The sequence below is a fragment of the Castanea sativa genome, chromosome 8, assembly GCF_040712315.1.
Source record: "Castanea sativa cultivar Marrone di Chiusa Pesio chromosome 8, ASM4071231v1".
NCBI classification, from domain to species: Eukaryota; Viridiplantae; Streptophyta; class Magnoliopsida; order Fagales; family Fagaceae; genus Castanea; species Castanea sativa.
In genome coordinates, this window is record NC_134020.1 from 38,413,656 (window position 1) to 38,434,940 (window position 21,285).

General features: G+C 33.5%; 1 protein-coding gene across 3 annotated transcripts; it reads left to right on the forward strand.

The window, feature by feature from the left end:
* Positions 1-9: 9 nt before the first annotated feature.
* LOC142607252 (ubiquitin carboxyl-terminal hydrolase 8) lies at positions 10-14,819 on the forward strand. Of its 3 annotated transcripts, XM_075778677.1 has the most exons (14): positions 10-97; positions 2,366-2,466; positions 2,743-3,015; positions 4,386-4,527; positions 7,308-7,367; positions 7,441-7,536; positions 8,381-8,719; positions 8,881-9,021; positions 9,111-9,281; positions 10,148-10,405; positions 10,529-10,677; positions 11,912-12,466; positions 13,279-13,552; positions 14,279-14,819. In XM_075778677.1, exons 3-14 carry the CDS (start codon positions 2,768-2,770, stop codon positions 14,393-14,395), a joined length of 2,550 nt encoding a protein of 849 aa, XP_075634792.1. In that variant the 5' UTR covers positions 10-97; positions 2,366-2,466; positions 2,743-2,767; the 3' UTR covers positions 14,396-14,819. The 3 variants fall into 3 exon arrangements, with proteins under 3 accessions (XP_075634792.1, XP_075634790.1, XP_075634791.1); XM_075778675.1 differs by lacking the exon at positions 10-97 and having other exon boundaries at positions 2,241-2,466; XM_075778676.1 differs by lacking the exon at positions 10-97 and having other exon boundaries at positions 2,241-2,466; positions 8,402-8,719.
* The last annotated feature ends 6,466 nt before the right edge of the window (positions 14,820-21,285 follow it).

A 21,285-nucleotide genomic window follows, 5' to 3' on the forward strand; every position in this document is an offset into this window, starting at 1 on the left:
CTCTTGTGACAGGTAAGAAATTAGCTTTTAGATGAAAGATGTGAGATGTGACTGAACTCATTTGCTAACACAGAATTTTGACAAGACTATAACAAAGGTATCCTCTCATGTCTGATTTGCTTTATCTACATCTTTGTTAGCTGGTCTAAGGGTGATTTTTTTTTTTTTTTTGATATAAGATAGAATTTTTATTCTAGCTTAATTTAAGTGTATGTGTGTGTGAAACTTCTTTTTGGAGACTTGAACCCCAGCCTTAGTCTTCCACACCCCACAAGTATTTATACTTGTGGAGTGACCACTATACTAAGGGTGCACGCGGTGGTGAAGGGTGATTTTTCTTATTGTAACTTAAATTAGTTGCCACATTTATGATTCTTTACTGACACATAAATATTTTTTTACTCCTTTATTTTTTGTGAAAGATGTACAAATTTGCTTTTAATTCTTCTGTTCACTGTTTGGCAAGAAACATTCCTACATCTGCATAGGTCAGTTAACCAAAGAGTAACGCAATAGACACAATAATTTTTACAATAATTGAGTTGAAGATATTTGAGCTCACAATTGGCATCACTTTATTATTTACCGTTAAGAACTTGTCATCTTGACAATTGTGAAATATTTTGTGAAAAATATTATGTCTTTAGAATTATTCCTTTAACCAGACAATTATTTTGGGACAAAATAAAACATAAATCACACAAACTTACTGCTAGTTGCTTTTGTGAATTTTTCTCTAGGTATTTTCAAAATACAATAATGTGATACTCCAAATTAACCAAAAAAAAAAAAAAAACACTTATAAGTTATTTAATATAATTTTTTTTTCACACGACTTTTTCAGCTTATGTCATATTTTTGTATTTGACTTGTTTTTATTGATGTGGAGTAACATGTGAGAGTGCCTAATAATTACTCTATTGATGACTCAATACATTAAATGATGTTATCTTAAAACATTAAATTTGTGAAAGGAACAGTTAAACGAATTCCTAAACATATATATAAATAAAAAGGAATTCCTAAAGGCATTGATTTTGGAGTTAATTTTAGAAACATTTTATGATAAATGATAAAATAATTAATTTTTTTAGGCTTTTTATATTTCATATGAAAATGATACTAAAATTCTCTTAAAATGGTTTATTAACATTTGTACTAAGGGCATCTGTTAACATGAACCATTTTACTTAAAATGACAAAAAAAGAAAAAAAAGATAGAGGGTTTTATATATCCTATTAGGAGATCATGATTATGTAAGATCTATTTATGAATGAGTTGATCTCTTCTTAAAATAAAATGCAAAAATAGAAAAAGAAATAATCCTTGAGTTTAGTCATATACCACTATAGCAGTAGCATCTTTTAAATTTAAGGTTTATTCTTTTTGGTATATTCTTTGAATTTAAGGTAATATACGTTTTAACAAATCTTACACACCGTCAAATGGTAATTAAACTTTGAACGTTACTGAATTAAAACAATTAAAAATTTCAAAAGTGATATTAATAGATATTAGAATCCTTGATCAACTTTAAGGCAATACATACTATAAGATACACATTAAAAGATCTTAGAAAAATTCTTAACGTATCATCTTATTGTGAGTTTTTTTTTTTTTTGAAACAATATATTAAATGAATTTCTTCTTTTAGTAAGTTTCCCAAAAAAAAATACTATTATTATTTTTTATTTACACTCCAACTTGTGCTATAAATTAAAACTTACTAAAACAGAAAAAAAAAAAAAAAAGCTTCAAAGTCCTATCATCAAAAATTGTACCATGTCTCCAACTTTTTCTAAAAAAAAAAACATTTTACTATTATCGTGATCATCACCCTTCAAACAAATTAAACTGTACTCTTATTGTTAAATTTTTATAATATTTTTGGTCAAATTAATATTAAATTATTTTTCCATGTCTTAAGCAAGAAGCAAAATCAAAAGAAAATAAAATAAAAGAAAAGACAAGAAAAAAAAAGACCCCTTTTTCTTTGTTTCTTTTATTAACCCGTTGTTTTCTCCGCAGATTTTTCTCTCACAGTCCTCTTATGTGTGCCTTAATTTTTTTCAAAAAAATATTTATTATTTAACAAAAAAATAGAAATAATAATAATAATAAAAACACATGCACACACATGTTAATAATTATTAAAAAAAAAAAATATTTTATACATTTTTTCCCTCCTTGAATCCCCTTCACAAAAAAACACTACATTACATAACACACCACGCCTTTTGTTTCTGTCTGCAAATCCGCCATTCTCTCTCTCTCTCTCTCTCTCTCTCTCTAATGATGTGCATTTTCCAAATAAAATTCTGAAGCTTTTTTCTTTCTTTCTTTCTTTATCTGACTTCAATGGAGGGTAACTCCGAAGATCTCTCCGATTCCACTCAGCGACCCGACTCGGACAACAACAACAACAACAGCAACAACGACCAACGAGTCTACTTCGTTCCCTACAGGTCTCTCTCTAACTCACTCACTCACTCCCTTTTCACTTCTTTACTTCATTCATGGAATCTATTAACCCAAACTCCAATTGGGTCCTTGTGATTTTCAATATGGTAATCAGTTGGGTCTGAAAATTCCATTGCATTGTTTTCTTGCTGCAACCAAGCTAAGCTTTTTCTTGCTTTGTTTTTTGATCTGGGTGTGCCTGCATTGCTTTGTGTGAATTGGGTTTTTTTTTATAATGTTGGAATTGGATTTTTTTTTTTTTTTGTGCGTTGTTCTTATAGGTGGTGGAAGGATGCGCAAAATTCAATGCGAGTTGATTCGGATTCGGGTTCGGATTCGGAATCAAAGAAGGGGGTAGTGTACTCGGCTTCGCCAGCTTCTTCATATGCAGGTCCTCTGAAGCTCATTAACAACATATTCAGCTTGGATCTTGTTTTCAATCTGAGAAGAGAGGAAGATTCAGATTCAGTGCACAGGGAAAATGGTGAAGTGGGTGTCTCCGGCCGGGACTATGCCTTGGTCCCTGGCCAAATGTGGGTTCAGGCACTCAGATGGTGAGTGCTCTTGCTTGCTTGTTATTGTTGAACTTGTGTTTGATCATTGATGCAATGCCACTTATTATGGATACGGTTTGAGGGAAAATTTTCAGCTACTCCTTGAGTACAGCGACATTGTATTAGTAGCACCCTCTATCATGTGAGTGGAGGGAGTATCACGTCGGTGTACTTCCAGATTACTAAATATACTCAATCATGGTTAAGATTCAAGATGCTGCTGATTTTGAGTAATTTAATGAGCTGGCTTGATTGTTTCTTTGTAATTGAGGTACATTATGTTGGAAACTTGATGATTTTGGAAGTGCCTAATGAATTGATTAAATTTTCGTTTTGAGCAACTGCTATATGTTTTGTTTCATGTAGAGGTGACTACTGACTAACTAATGTCACTATAATTGCCAATTATTTCCCGAGTAATGCTAGGGTCACAATGTTTTTCACAACTGACATGGCATGTTGTGATTGGAGCAACATTACTTTTACTTGGTTCCATCATTGACACCACTTTTTTTATGCACCAATCATAACAAGCTATGTCTGCAGTTGTGGAAAATAATCTCTCTAGATTAATTGTAATTTCCCTTATCTAGGATTTTTAATTTGGAAGAGTATCACTCTTTTGCACATTGGTCACTGTTTTCATTCTTAGCATATGGCTATATCGATTTCTAGATTGGGAGCAAAATTTTTAAAATATTGAATCAAGCCGTTGTTAAATCTCAGCCTGCATGGTGGTTGATTAGTGTTATGTAAAATATAATGTGTATTTGGAATATTTAAGGTTCTGGTATGAGTGGAAAACCACATGTGTGGGATTCTCTCCTCTGAGCTGTCTACATTCTAAATTGGAATTATGTTTTATTTCGTTACATTTAGCATGCACCTTATGCTTTCAAATGTTTATGTGGTGGCTGTTGTCTTAACAAATAAGGTTTCCTCCACCTGACTGCTCCTGTTTTTTTACCAATCAGTAAAAACAGGCATTTGATGAGCATGTAATTTCAGTTGCCAAGGATATGGTATTCTGGATTCTCTTGTGAATTCTTGTTGGGAACTCCATTTTATGGATTCTTTCCTTTTTTGTTTTGTTGGTTGCTAACTTTTTCATCCTCAATCCATGGCACTAGATCATATTAGTAGATTTATGTTAAAATTTTCTTTTGGTTGATTAAACAGGTTGTCTGTTGAGCCCTTAGGTTTTGTGGCATTGGTTAATGAATCAATGTGATGAATTTTTTTCTAATGCTGTCTTACAATTAAGATGACATGAATGCCTTCATAAGCCATTGTGGAACATCATTTGTCTGTCTCTAGTAACTGAAGCTGCTTAGTATCTGAATGCTGGTTTTTTGTACTCTACTCTGTAGGCATAGTGATTCTAAAGTTGCCATGAAAAATGGGAAGAGCTTTTTAGCTTCCAAAGATGATATGACAGATGTCTATCCTCTAAAACTACGACTTTCTGTTCTGCGAGAAACAAATTCGTTGGGAGTAAGAATATGCAAAAAGGTCAGTCTATTCAACTAACCCAATCTTTCCATTTTTGATTCTTTGAGATATGGAACACCAATCCCTATTGATTTTATAATATTTAAACTAAGCAGCAATTCTATGTATATCATTATGGATCTATTGTTTATTATAATTTTTCCCCCTTCATGCGTGTGCATAAATGTGTCTATTAAATAAATGCAGTTTTGTGACTTTGATATGTTGACTGATATTAGAGTTTATTGAAAGAGTGAAGCTTGAGTTTTCAATAAATGAATAAGCCCTGTAGCTTTGTGTTTTGCTAAAAATGTAATGCTTTCAAAATTAATTTCTTTTTGATGGTGAACTTTGATAACATCTCCAAACATCTCTTTGACCTTTTTCCTTATGTTTGGAGGAATTTTTATCCTTCATTTATACATCTCTCTCTCTCTCTCTCTCTCTCTCTCTCTGTCACAAATTCTCTCATTTTTTTTGGAATGGTAATTTCAGTTGATGTATGGATTTGAGATTATATACCGTTTTGAAATATTTCTGCTGATATAGTTAGCTGAATAACAATGTCTCGATTTTGCTAATCTCTCATCAATCAGGGATATTACAATATGAGTATGGATGTGTTTAACTTTAGTTTACTAATTTTACACTAAAGTGTAAACATGTTATATTTATTTTTGTTTCTGCATCAAGGCAATTGAGGTAGTATCTTCATGTATGGGATGGTAATATACACTCTGGCTTTATGACATTCAATCTTGAAATGGAGGTTCTTTTGATTTCTTGCATAGTTTTTTGTTATTCTTTTAGGGTATGGAGTGCTCATCATGAGCATGAAGTAACCTGTTTATTAATAAATTTTATTACTTATCAAAACAAAAGAACTGGAGGTTATATTTTACTTATCCAAAAAAGAAGTTATATTGCTGAATTTGGGGGTTTAGCTCAATGCTCCAAACGTGTCCTGTTCAATCACTGGGCTTGTGCACACTATTTTTAGTAGGTTAAATGTTGAGGAAACAGATTTCATGTAATGTGCTGTAATAAAAGCAAATTACTGTAAGGAGGCTACTGTTGCATAGGTATAGCTTAATTTTTTTGGTTAATTTTCTTTTAATTAGCCTCTTTAGTCTTTACTAATGATGACCTCCCCTCTGTATCTTTACTATACAACTAATATTCACACCTCTCTTTCTCTCTATAAAGTAATGAGATAATTCTTGAAAGGAGGTTGGTCTTTTCACGTTTGTCTTCAACTGAAAAGCTAGTATTTGATTGTTCTGTACCACTGATTTCAACCCAATCTAAGGAAATCTTTAAGTTGACCAGCATTTCCTAAACTTGCCTAGGGGCTAAATTTCATAGTCATTAGTCAGGCGCTTCTCCAAGGTTACCAAGCTTTGACTCATGATTTTTTTTTTTTTTTGGGGTTAAAATCAGGCACTTTAATTTGTAAGGGCCTGCATCAACCTATCTTTGATTTAAAAAATCTGACTTCAATGGTGGATGTGACTTTGATGCGGGAAGCGCAAGCAAAGATTTATTTTAATTTAGTTTTATCTCTTTTTGGAGTCTATTGTAATTATATTGGTCAATTGTATTTTTATTTTAGGTCCTATCATTTTATTAGGTTTATTAGTAATTTTTTTTTTTATCTAGTCTAGGACCCTAGACTCTGGCTGACTCTAGGTGCTGACTCTTAGAGACAAGACTCCTAGGTTATCTAACTTTATTTTTCTGTTGTTTAATTTTCTTATTGCATTAATTTGGTTTGTCTTACGTCAGACTTGGTTGAACATAGGCTACAGATCTCGAACAAACATCCAACCCCTTTATAGCTGCCATCCAATACACACACACACACATACATAAGGAATTGAGCATTGTAGATATCATCATATCTTCTCCTCTCTGTTTTCCTTTATCTTTTTGGGGGTTGGGGATGGTTTGCACTTTGCAACCATGTTTTCATTCCACCTTCTCTGCTTTTGCTGATGAACCAGCTTCCTCATAGGGGAACACATTTAGCATTGAGTGGCACTATTTTCATGGTTTGGTTTGTTCCATAACCTAATAACCAGAAAATCAAATTTTAAATTGTCTTTTAAAGAAAAACTGATAGACATATGTATATTTTTAAATTTATAATTGCATGTGCATTTAGAGCTTGTTTGGCATCAGCTTCAACTTTTAGCTTTTAGTTTTCATGTACAGATTCTTAAAACCTCACTTTTCCTTCTTTTTTTCTTTTTTTTTTTTTTTTTTTTCAAAAATTTTCAAGGTACAAGTGTACTTTAGTACACTTTCAGCAAAAAGCTAAATAAGCTGTTCTCAAACGGACACTTAATCAAAAACTCAACAATTTGACTTATCAAAAAGAAAAAGGAAAAACATAAACAATTTGACACCTCTTTGTAATTGATATGAGATAGAGGATATTCCATATGTGGAACATTGAGTTATTTTGTTACATTCCAAGTTGGGTGCATCATGCCTCATTGTGTGCATATGCCTTGGCTCAAATTGTAAAGGGTGGATGGATGGCATTGGGGACCTTGGAGTAGGATACCCAATGGAAAAGTGGAGATCCTGCTCTTTGTAGCCTGAAATTCCGTGATAAGTTAATCCTTAAGCATGGGCTTCTGTCATGACATTTTAGACATTCAAATAGCTTTGGGAATATCTTTAGGACGTTCGAAATTTTTATTTTCTTCTTTTCTCTTACCGTGATCTATGCCTTATCAATGTTGCATATATTTTAATTATGATGCTTACGTTAATATGCTGTTCTTTTGTCTTAGGATAATATAGGGGAGCCCTTCAGAAGAGCCTGCAAAATCTTCACTGTAGAGTCTGAGCTGGTAATCAAGTATAATTATTAGAAACTATATTGTTTAAATAAGTGAATGGCTTCTAACTTCTGTTTCTATGCAGTTTCGCGTCTGGGACTTTTCTGGGCAGACAAACCTGTTTTTTACAAATGAAAAAAAAAAGTTTCTAAAAGATTCTCAGCGGCAATCAGATCATGATGTAAGTGGTTGTTCTGTTTGATGACATTTTTTGTTCACTTTATAATGCTCATTAATAATTGTGCATCTGACACCACTCTGTATTTATACTGTCACACTGCTTTAGATCTTTGAAAGTGAACACTAGCCCTGTTGTATTGGGAATCTGGCAGGGTTTTCAAGTAAACTGTGGTATGAACTGCTGTATTCCGCAATACAATTGGTGATTTATGTATGTTGATGTACTGAGCTGCAATTTCTGGCAGTTTATATTAAAGGCTAAGAGCTCTGTTGATTTGGGATACTTCAATGGGCATATTCCCAATTAAAAATAAGTATATTGAAACAAGTAGCTTCTTGTATTATTTTCTTACTGATAAAAAAAAAGTAGCTTATTGTATTAATTGGTGGACATTAAAAAGAATAAAGTTTCAATATATTTATTGTTAATAAGTTGGCCCAATGTCTACTCAGTGACATGTTCCCTTTCATTGGTTGGAGTCTGGTCTGGAACTGTTGACTGTGATCTCCAAATTGAATGGAGCCAAAGTTCAGCACTTTATATGTTAAGGGTTCTTTGCAAATTGTTTGGTTTCTTAACTGTTATACAGAACCAGTGTGCTAAATCTTATGGATGTCTCATATATTAATGATGCTTTGTTTAATTTCCTGATTGGGAAGTTCAGTGGGCAGTAGCTATTGTTAGTCCAGAGTACTAAATTATTTCTTAGGTTAATGTGATATTCTCCAGTCATCTTCATATTGGTCTTGCATGGAATGTTTGATTGCAACAACTGATCTTCTGAATTATTGGCCTTTGTTCCGTGTGATGTCTTATTGACTTATGGGCTCTAATGTTTTGCCAGTTGTGTTATGCATCTATACAGATTGTACTGGAGTTGCAAATTTATGGGTTGTCAGACTCTGTGAAGTGCAAGGATGGAAAAAAAGATGAGAGTGTGGCAAATTCATTTTCTGGCCCTTCACTAATGATGAATGGTAGTGCTGGCAATATGAACTCTAATTTCGTTCGTACAAGTTCTGGTGAAGCTGGTTCTTTGGGATTGGCTGGGTTGCAAAATCTTGGAAATACTTGTTTCATGAACAGTTCTCTGCAGTGCTTGGCCCACACGCCAAAACTTGTCGACTATTTTCTTGGAGATTATGGTAGAGAAATAAATCATGACAACCCATTGGGCATGGATGTATGTTATCCTTTATTACAGTCCTTTTGAATGCATATTATTCTGATAGTAACATGATTTATTGTGAGTATTGTTCTATGAGAAGGTCCTCATTTTGCTTAGAGTATCTGCCTTCATGTTTCAGTCTATTAAGTATTAATAAGTAAGCACTTCTTCACTAGGGTGAGATTGCTTTAGCATTTGGAGATCTGTTAAGGAAATTATGGGCTCCTGGAGCAGCTCCAGTGGCACCAAGATTATTTAAGTCAAAGCTAGCTCGATTTGCTCCTCAATTCAGTGGATATAATCAGCATGATTCCCAAGTCAGTGAAGTTTATATGTCAAAATAGGGTTTTGGTTTTCCATTTTTGTATTCTTGGTTGTGGGTTTACAATAGTTGTTTTGGACATAGGAGCTCCTGGCTTTTTTGTTGGATGGACTCCACGAAGATCTCAATCGTGTAAAATGCAAGCCTTATATAGAAGCCAAGGATGGGGATGATCGACCAGATAGAGAAGTAGCTGATGAATATTGGCGGAATCATTTGGCTCGCAATGACTCTATAATTGTTGATGTATGCCAAGTAAGTATTTTCTTCCTTTTTATTTTGGTCCCTCTCTGTCTCCCCCTACTTTAATCATCATTACATATACATGACATGCGTTCTGATGAACCTCATAGGTTCTTGGGTGATCGATCAAGCTTTATTATTATTTAGTAACTTTGAAACCTAAGCTTAGGGTTTTTAAAGTTTAGAAGTTTTATTGTTTGGGACTTATGAAAGACCCTCTCCCACTAGTTTGAGTGGCATCATACTAATGTTGGATGCCGTTGGATCAATTCATGGCTTATGCATATGTTTGGGGAAATTGAGGTGTGATTGGCTCTGACCAAACCTAGGGAGTGACTAGCAAATGAAAAATGGGAAGTGTTTTTTTTTTTTTCTCAAGGAAATGGCATCAAGTTTGAAGTTTAGCTCATAGATAGAGATAACATCTTACATTGAACATGACATTAAGTTTGTTTGTATTGAAGACTGAAAACTTGAATATCTCAAAATCATTTGTTTATTAAATTTCTTTGACCCAGATGTTTATGAATTTTGATCCAATCAGATAAATCTGGTAACAATGAACATCATATGACTTGAATGAATGGAATTAATTGGAGGATAGCTTGATCAGATCAGAACATAGTTTTGTAACCGTTTATCTAGTGATTCAACCCTGGTAGATTGTCTGAATAATTAAAACAATAATTTTAATAAAAATTGGATCGGATATATTTTGAAATAGGAATGGTTCTTCATATAACCTTGAACAGATCTGATTCCAATCCTTTTGGAGTCCTGGAAGACAGTCTTTTGTTTTCCCTTAATTAAGAGTTGCAATTATGTGGTTAGTGTGTTTTATATAGGTAATAATCTTGTTGGTCTTATTGACATTGCAGGGTCAATATAAATCAACATTAGTTTGTCCTCTTTGCAGAAAGGTTTCTGTAACATTTGATCCATTCATGTACCTATCTCTACCTCTACCTTCAACAACAATGCGGACGATGACTTTAACACTTTTGAATACCAATGGGAATACTGCACCGTCTCCATATACTATTACTGTGCCAAAGCATGGAAAATGTGAAGATCTTATCAAGGCTCTAGGCAGTGCATGTTCTTTAGGGGCTGATGAGACTTTATTGGTGGCTGAGGTATATTGCTATGTTTTTGGACAGTAAAGTCTTGCATGTGATTGCTGTTTGATTGGTGACTACTCTCTATATTGATATCTATATATTTTCATTTTGATCTTTGACCTTCATAGTTCTGTACAGATCTACAACAACCGGATTATACGCTATCTTGAGGAGTCAGCTGATTCATTATCCTTAATTAGAGATGATGACCGATTGGTAGCCTACCGGTTATCAAAAGATACTGGGCAAGTCCCTTTGGTTGTATTCATGCATCAGCGGATGGAGGAGTAAGTTCAATTTCTTTTCTAAATTTCTTTTCTTTGGTTGATACCCAAGAGTTATTACTTTTACTTGGGGTGCGATTTGCAATCTTAGGTATGAAAAATAGAATGTAGGAGATTTTTGCTTCTGGGCCATTACTTAAGGAAAAAGGTGATAATTAGATTAAAAAATGCAACTTTCAGAAATTTGGTAACAATTGTATCTATTTAATATGAAGCAGCATTTGTAAATGCACATGTATGAACTGATATAGTTGCAAATTTAATACATTAATGAAGAAGACATGATATACAGTTTTGTAGTGCAGTTAGTGCTAATTTCACATTTACACTCATTTCTTCACATGATATATACTTTTGTGATCCACTCATGATATATTATTGATGTAATTTCTTGTAGTTCAGAGAATGCAAGCTTTACATAATATGGTAAGATTTTAGGTGCTGGACCAGCTCCATGATATTTTTCAATGGTGTGCTTTGTTGCGTTGATGTGATTATTTGTTGGAAGTCTAATTTAAGAGTTGGTGTTCCTGACCATTCTATGGCCAACATACTGTGGTTTTTGCATCTTTTCCATAATGTATAACAACTGATTTCTATTCTTGAACTGGAAACATGGTGCCCCCCCCCAACTCTATAGAACAATGTATTTGTTTAGTATCATTATAAGATTGAAATTAAGGTAAGTTGACTTATTTATAACTTTTATTTGACAGAAAGTTTCTAAATGAGATTTTGATAAATTTTGGAAAATTCAATTTCAGTTTGTAGAGACAACTGATATCAGGAATCTTGCGTCTAATTCATTTATTTAGTTTTCAGATCTTTGTAGTTTTAGATTTAGTTCTTTGGTGGGGCTCTTGTATAGCCCCCATGTACCAGGGCTCCCCCTTCTTTCTTTTTAGTAATTTTTTAAACAGTTATAAGAAATATGTTTATGAAGATTTTGAGTGGGCGTGCTAGGTGTATGAGGTGAATGTAGGTGCTGAGATTGAACATCACCACCCTTCTTTGAATTTGAGACTATAATGTTTTCAAATTGCGTCAGCCTTTAAGGAAAAGTTGGTAGATTTGTCTGATACACCTGGAATTTTCCCTTGTAAACTATAAAACTACATAGGTTGAACATTTGAGGCAAACAAGCATGTTCGCTCCTTGCATCCTCAATATTACCTTTTTAAGTCCTCCTTTGATGTGAATGCTTACCCCTTATTCCAACTCTATTCAATACTGTCAGGCAATACATCCATGGGAAACTAACTTCAAGTTGGAAGGCGTTTGGAATTCCTCTTGCAGCTAGGCTTTGTGAATCTGTTGATGGATCTGATATCTACAATCTTTATCTAAAATTACTTAGTCCATTCCAAATCCCTGCGGAAGGTGCTATAGAAGATTATGATATCTCCAAGGGCACTGCAACTGAAGAAGTTTCAGGAAAGGAGGGTGCCAAAAGTCCTGCTATAGGTGTAGACGTGAGCCCCTCCAATGTGAATGGAGTTGACTCACCATCAGATGTTGAACTGCAGTTTTATTTGACAGATGAGAAGGGAATCGTCAAGCACTCGAAGCTGGTAATGAATGAACCAGTGGCAGTTACGGGAGTGTCCAGGTTGCATGTGCTTGTATGTTGGCCAGAAACACAGATTGAACATTATAATTTAGGCCTTCTTAGCTCATTACCAGAAGTTTTTAAGTCTGGGTTCTATGCAAAGAGACCTCAAGAGTCTGTTTCTCTGTACAAGTGCCTTGAAGCATTCTTGCAGGAGGAACCTCTTGGGCCAGAAGATATGTGGTCAGTGTTTGCATCATTGATTTTTAACCTGAGCTTCAAAATTCTTCTCATGTTGTATATAGCCTGAGTTTTTTGTCTGACATGAGGTTAAAATATATATTTTGATTGGTAAATGGTTTCTGGTTTGTTTTTGCTTTTGCTTTTGTTTTATTATTATTTAGTTTTGTATCATTTTTTTTTTGCTAATATTTAGTTCTTCTAACATTCTATGCTATACTGGCTTGCTTTCTGGTAGAGTGGGCATTCATGCATATCCTGTCTTAACGTCTAGATTTTAATCTACTCATCATGATACTACCGACCACTTTTGACAGTAGAGATCTCGTCATCATCATTATCAAGAACTGTGCTTGGCTGTTTTTATACGCTACTTTGTTCACACTCACTTGCCATTGGCCTCCCTACTTTTAATACTTTTGACTTGCACTCTTGCCACCTTAGATTGCAGATGAACAAAAATACTATACTTTATAGATAGCCTTTCCATGTTCATTTGAGCAACTATATATATTTATTCATAAGTGCAGCCCTTTATTTCTTATATCCATTGTGTTGCAGGTTGTGCCACTAAGTTATCTCAATAGTTTCATTTAAATGTGCTATTAGCAGTCAAATTATTTGTCTGTTGCTTGACTCATGTTGTAATTGTTGAAATACATTGGACTGAAATACTTAAAAGGTGATCTACTTGAGTATAGTTTAGGTTTTCTTGCTCAGTTGCATATGTGAAATTTGCTTTTTCTTACCTTGTGTGAACTTTGGCTTGCTATCACACTCTTTCTAATGTCAGGCTCTCTTTCATCTAATGTTAGGTACTGTCCTGGCTGCAAAAAGCACTGTCAAGCCATCAAAAAGTTAGATCTTTGGAGATTGCCAGAGATTTTGGTTATTCATTTGAAGAAATTCTCGTATAGCCGGTTCTCAAAGAACAAGCTAGAGACTTATGTCGACTTTCCCATTGATAATTTTGACCTATCACCTTATATTTCCCAGATTAATGGCATGTCATGCAATCGTTACATGCTTTATGCAGTTAGTAATCACTATGGAAGTATGGGAGGTGGTCATTATACAGCATTTGTCCATGTAGGTGGTGTTTCTTCTTGTCCCGTAATTTATTGTTATATTCTTATAATGAGAAACTTAGCATATATACCATACATATATCGTAACTTGTGGAAGAAAAAGTTTGACATTCTATCTGTACTAACATTAGTGGTGATTTACATGATCAGGGCCTTGGTTTGTGTTGAGATTGCTGTTATGTGAGACACATAGGACTTTATGCTTTCCCTTTTTTGGAATGTCATTCAGGGTATAAACTCATGTTGAGCATGCTGTTGGGTATTTCAGATATTTTAGATTTTATATTATTTTTATAAAAGAAATGTTTTTTGCGGTTGGTGTTAGAGTTAGAGGCAAATGTGCTGTGCATAATCTGATAATTGTTAAGATGGATCCAGTATCAAGGTTTTACTGTATGGTAGAACAAATTTATCAGTTCTTATTTTTTTATTTCCCCTTCTTGGTGAGGAACTCTTATGTCTATTTTATATAGTCCCTGTTAATTATTTTACTTCTATGTCTAGCCTACTTAACAGGCTATATGCAACTGACTCTAAAGGTTTTTCAGCGGCTTCATTTAGCAACATTCCATGGCAAGCAGTTGTTGGGCTTACTAGCATCAAACTGCTGACTTATTTTTGTTAAAGGAAATTGGACACTTTATCTTTCATATGATTTGTTGTGAAATGATATTATCTGTGGTTAAGCTTCACTCTGAGAGTATTAACAGTCTTTGTTCTGATGTAGCATGGAGGTGACCAGTGGTACGATTTTGATGATAGCCTTGTTCATCCCATCAGCCAGGAGAAGATAAAGTCTTCTGCAGCTTATGTTCTTTTCTACAGAAGAGTTATAGAAGTATGACATCAGAGTAGAGTTATTAATCATTGAAAATCCTATTGAAGCAAGATATCTTCAACATTTTTGGAATCTTATCTTACAAGTTTCATTGAAGTAGCATTCTTTTATCTTTGGCATTAATTAGTTAATTGATAGAGTTTCCAGTGTGAACGAATTGGAGGTTTAAGCTTAGGGAAGGGGCTGAGGATGAGTGTAACATAGTAACAAAGCAGAAATGAGAGACATATTCAAGGGTATTTTTTACACCTGTAAGAATTTGTGAAAGAAAGATCTCTTTAGCTTTAAGTGTAGAAAGTTTTTTTTTTTAAGGGGATTGCATTCAATCCCTGTGAAAGTGTATTTGTTGATATCTTTTATGTAGCTGGTGATAGAAGAAGATGAGGAATTTTTGGATACGCAATTAATGAAGTCTTGCAATTTGGTGTTCCATTATTTCCTACATTGTGTCATTTATTGTGTTTTGAACTTCCTTTCATTTTTCGTTAGGCTTCGTTTGGGAGTTCATAAGGAAATGAAATGGAATAGAATAGAATGATCACAAGGGAATGGAAATGAATGTAATGGATTGGATTTAAGAAAGAGAAAAGAATGGAATGAAATGAAATTAAGGGTCTGTTTGGATAGAACTTATTTTGCTGAAACTGAAAACTGAAAACACTGTAGAAAATAAGTGAAAAAACGTAGATGATTATTTTTTGATACGGGTACTGTAGCTCAGTTGAAAAACGCAGATGAAATTTTTTTTTTTTTCACTCCTCGCCTACGCTAACGCTTGTCTTCAAGAAGAGAAGCCCACGCCCAACAGAGAAATCCACAGAGGAAGACAATCTAGTCCGACGCCGGTGGAGGTTCCAGTCGGCGCGGTGGTCGGTGTCCACCTGCGAAGTCTATCAAACCCATTACAGATCCAAATATTAAAACCCAAACAAACTCAAGATTCTTGGGACTAACCATCGATTGACTCATCTGCGAAGTCTAATCGAGTAATCGACCACCAAGCAATGGAGGTAGAGACAACAACTTGAAGATCGACCCTGGGTGGCGGCAAAACAGAGGTGCTTGAAGATAAAAAGTTGAAATCGCCGGTGGGTTTTGTGTTGTGGGTGGGGATGGAAATCTTAGATCTGACTTGAAGGGGGTAGAAATCTCAAGTTTTGTACATATATAAGCAAATCGGTGCGGTTCGGTGTTCACCGAATTCAAAAATCTTTGCCGACAACCGTACCGGCCGACTTTGGTGCTTGAAAATCGCCAACCACCGTGCCTAACACCTGCGGTGGAGGTTTGAGGTGGCCGGATCGGTTCGCTCCGGCCGGTTTCGTCGGTGGCGGGCGGTGCATGTACGCCTTAAAAAGAACCCGGTCCAACGCCGCGAACCTTCTTGGATGATCGTTTTGGTGCGCACCGAAGAAAAAAGCTTGCGTTTTTTCTTCAGCTATTTTCATCTCTGCGTTTTTCGTTTTGTCTACTGTAGCGTGGGTCCCAGCAGTTTTTAAACGCAAACGCAAAACGCAGTTACAAAACGTGGATCCAAACGCCCTCTAAGTAACCTTGATTAGATGTTTTAAAATAAAGGAATGGAAATGAATGAAAATGAATGGAATGTAAGTAATCTTATTTGGGAGTAACATGGAGGGAATGAAATGCAATTATTTTATGACAATATTACTATTAGACCCCTATTTTAAAATAAAGAGTTGAATATATATGGGTATTTTGGGAGTTTTAGTAAAAAATTCGTTAAATCTAATTCCATTCCCTCTCATTCCTCCCAATTTTGGGGGGAATGAAAATTTGAGGTTTTAAGAGAATAGAGAGGAATGAGTATTTCTTCCTACCCATTTCATTCCCTCCCACTTAAACTCCCAAACAAGAGAATGAATTTTCTATTCCCTCCATTAAAACTCCCAAATAAGGGAAGGGAATAATATTTTAAAATTATTTTTTTCATTCATTTTAATTCCATTTCATTCAAACAAGGCCTAAGGCTTGTGAGAGGAAAGCTGAGTGCTGTGTAAAACAAAATGAGGGATCAAGCAATTTACACAAATATCTCCTTGTTCAAGGCTTGTTTGGGGTTGAATTTTGATCCACACTTCTAAGATATACATAACATATTATTGGCAGGTCAGAGGTGTTAGAGGAGCTATTGGTAAATTTTTGTTTGTTTTTAGCTTGTTTAGAATTGCTTACTACTACTCAACCTTTTCAACCCCCAGATTAGAGAGGTGTGCCAATAGACCATCTCTTGTTTATTTTTATTTTTAGCTTGTTTAGAATCGCTTACTACTACTCGACTCGAATCCTTTCAACCCCCAGGTTAGAGAGATGTGCCAATAGACCATCTCTGTGGTCGGCGGGCGACTGGTAAATTTAAGACTTAGACATTGTGTATATCTAGACCATAGCCGACTCTCTAACCATTGACTGAGCAGGTTTATTTTCATCTATGAGCACATCATCGTCATCCCCCGGTTTTGGTCTTCGTGTGATTTCTTCCTAACACAAACCAACTTTTGAAAGCTCACATTTTTTCACACTATTAATTTAATATTTTTTCTTAATTGAATTTATAATTCTGTAAGGATCACACAACCACGTTTGATCACAAGCCATGAGACCAATGACAACAACTCATATTGCAGACATGTAAAACCATCAGTTTCTTAAGCATTTTCTACATTTGCTTAATTTATTGTTTATCTGAACGAGGAGGTGTAATGTTATGGTTTCATGTTTGGCTTCAGGATGAAAATAATTCTGTGTCGTCCTGCTTTGAGTATTTTTTCCTCTTCAAAGAGGTGACAAGACGAAGATAGATTTGCTCACCTTATCCTGCCCAAATAAATTTATATTTAATTATCTATATATATAAATTTTATATATATATTCTTATCTTTAATACACACACACATACATATATATATATATATATATACATTTTTTATGATCATTTCCAAAATATTTGTTTTTTTCTTTCTCTTGACACTCTCACAACTGTATTTTCTTTTTTTACTTTTATCTTTATCTCATTAATTTTAAAGTTATCTAGTTACGGATGAAAAATGCTTCCAACCTGTCTCATCCTTAACCCATCTCACCCTCATTGCACATGTAGTTTTCTAGCTCTAAAGAGGAGATGGAATAAGAGTGAGGCAATCTTGATTTGACACTACCCTATCCCATTACCATCCTTATCTCTCCCTCATAAACTCCCTTTTTATTGGATATTCTTGGAGGCTAAAAAAAAATTTACCATAGTTATCTTATTCACAAACTAAAGACTAAAAAATGATTATGTAAAAAAAAAAAAAAAATCAGATATTTGGGCGCGCAGCCCTTAAAGATAGATACCTATATTCACGTTTTATGGAGAGTACCCTAGTTTTTGCGATTTATTGTGAAAAGCTCTTACATAAAATCCTCGTGAGAAATACAAAATAGATAATCTAAACTAAATTGTAGATGTTATGCTTGAGTCAATGAGACAGATTCCTTGTTTCCCGTTTTTGATAGGACCTTTAATAAACAACAATGACAATGAAAATGACTCTGTTGTTCTCACAATTCACAAAAACTACTATTTCCAATTACTATTCCTATTTCCTAGTGATTCTTTCATTTTCATTGATATGGTTAGGGAAAACAATCAAACATTTATTGAGGTTTGAGGAGGAAGAAAAAATTGACTGGCAGTTCACATCCGAATGAGAGAGATATTGAGAAGAGAATTGAAGAAATGCTCTTCACTTTTCCCATACATAATGAGTTTATATATCTAGTCTGGACCACATCACTTCTCTTTCCACTTGGTGTAAGATGTGACCAGACCATCTTGCTTGCTTGTCGTAGTACCATGATACTCACAGGTCACAACTCACAACCCCAGTTGATGCTTACCAGGACCACTATGACTTGCTAGCTAGAGTCTTTGGTTCACATTATTATGTGGTCCTCATTTTAACACATTCTTTTCAGTGAAATTAGAAAGTAGTCTTCTAATAATTGAACCTAGATTGCTGCAGCAGCCACTCCTGTGTCAAAAAATTGTGTGAGAGAGAGGGAGTGATAAATAAACTTCTTGTAATATTTTTTTTATAGGAACTTCTTGTACTATTGATTGTGTGTTATTTGCATCTTATCTCTTCCCATCTATATGTTAATACTTAATAGCCAAAATTCAGAAAAAAAATTCAATTAGAATATTTTAATTAGATTCTTAATTTTGCATTACGTGTCCTATTTAATTTTTAAATTTTGTGTCAAGTGAATTTTTTAGTGTAAAAATTGAAAAGTTCAAATCCAATTAAATTTTAAATTGGATTTCAATTGGAGTCCAATTTTCTGCCATATGTCCATTTTTTAAAAAAAATTTGTGATAAGTGAATTATTGGGTGAAAAAATCGAAAAGTCTAAATCCAATTAAATTTTAAATTATATATATATAAATAATGAGAAGTCATTACATATTTTAGAAATGTAGGGTTTAAAAAAAGTGTAAGTTAATACTATGTATAATTTGAATCTTTTCTAAAAAATATATATATATATATATATAATTGTGATGGTTTTTAATTGTATTTGTGTATATGCACGGGACTGCACACTAGTATATATCACGAGGAATCACAACTAAAAACGGCTTAAATAAGACTAATCAACTAATTAGGTCACCTTAGCTTGACTAGAATTTGAACTAATTAGGAGTTATAAACTTTAATTAGGATCCTTAATTTCACTCTTAAGCATTAAAATTTTTCAATTTAGTGTCCTAAAAACCAAAATTTCCCAATTTGGACATAAAACCATACTTTTAAAGGAAAATGTTATAGGTATTATAAATTTTACTACTAAAAACTTATAAATTGATATAACAATGAATATAATTGATGAACTTCAACGACCTTATAATAAATATTTGAATGGTCTCTTTGGAATTGATGACACATTAATTTGTAAACTCAATTATTATAAAATTTACAGTATCTGGCACTACTCAACCAATCAAAAATAAAATTCTAATTATTTAATAGATCATTAAAGCATAATACTTTCATCAAATTGAGTGTTTAAATCATTAATTAAAGATCCTAATTACATTCTATGTTCAGTTAAAAAAATTAATAACTTAAATGTAAACACCCCCCCCCCCCCCAAAAAAAAAAAAAAGCCAAAAAGCTAACCCTAACATTAAAATTTCTCAAATCCAACCAAAGCACTTAAAATTAAGTAAAATTGATATCAAATGTTAAATAATTGGCTAGAGTAAAAATGGAAAATGGTTTAATCCAATCAAGAAGCAAGGAACCTTGAATTGAGTCAAGAACAACCAAAAATCTCAATCTTTCCTGAGAGATTAGGCCGGAATAATCCAACTATAGCACGTTGTCCCAAGGTTGGCCAACAACTTTTTTTGGGCAGAATGGGCCAAAAATCCATTGGTTTCCTCAAATAGATCAAATAGGGGTTGATTTAGACTGTTTTTGGTGTTTTATTTTAATGAGTTTTTATTGTCTTCCTAGTTCCTACGATCTTTTATGACAATGAGTGTGTATTTATTTATTCATACTTAGACCAACCAGTCGGTCGAACTGGTGAATTGGTGACTCAAGTACTCAACACCTAAATTGGTTCGAGTATTAATTAAACAACTTAAGCATATGACCTTATGGGTACCCGTTCAACATGGACATGTTCTTTGAAATTTTTCAAGTTTTTTCATAAATTTCAAATCAATTATCTACCTAATTTTTAAATGTTTTTAATTTTAAATAAATACCTTAACATTCAAAATCACAATATCTTCCATGATTATGTTTTGATTATTTTCATAATTTTGTCTCTTAATTTATATAAATTTATTGTGAAGAATAAATGAAATTTCAATGATTCAAATTATTTTCACCTTGTTGACCTGTTTAAAAAAAATATTTTTCTTTTAATAAATTACTTCTATTTCTCTCTTTCTCTCAAAATTTTTTTTCTTTTTCTATTTCTATTTGTGTTGACCTTCTTAATTAATGTATGTCTGATTGTTCTTTTTTTTGTTTTTTGTTGATAGGATGTCTAATTGTTCTGTAGACTTTAGTAATTTTGTCTTTTGATTATATATATTTGTAATAAGTTAAACTCAATGTTCTTTTACTTATCATCATCTAGGAATATATTAACTAATATATATATATATATATATATATATATATATATATATATATAGACATACGATCCATTCCATATCTTACCTAATCTTTCATGGTTTAATCCTTTTGGTAGAAAATTAAGGCTATCTTATCGAGATTGGAGGACCAATTGGCAGGTCAAATTCTCTTTTCCCCATAAACTACGCCTACGATGAATAAATGAGTTAAAAAAAGGAATCAATGCTAAACTCTTGTAAATAGGCTTAAAAGGGAGTGAAGTGATTCATTGGTATGAGGCATGAATGCTCTCAAAAGGATAAGTAAAGCTAGAAGTAGGCTAAGATAGAGCTAGGGCAAGAAAAAGGAAAGCAGAAAGGTGCACTGTTTCAATTGGCAGAATCTCACATTCTCATTTAAGACACACGGGGCTAAATCTTGCAAAAACCTAAAAGAAATATATTAGTATATTAGCCTGATAATAAAAATTCAATAGTCTCAAATCCTACTGTACTTATATAAAAAAATCCCTAGCCCTCCATTTTTGGCTTCATGGTGATCTGCTAAGCATTGAGCATTGTAAGTGTATATACGCATGGCATAGCCTATTGGGCTTAAGCCCAATCTACTTTACCTGTAGAGCACATTACTTGCTGTACACAGCTATTGCTTGTATAACATTTTCTCAATGTTCGTAAATAAAGGCAATTTATTGTACTGTTACAGACACGCATAAATATACATATTATTACTTTA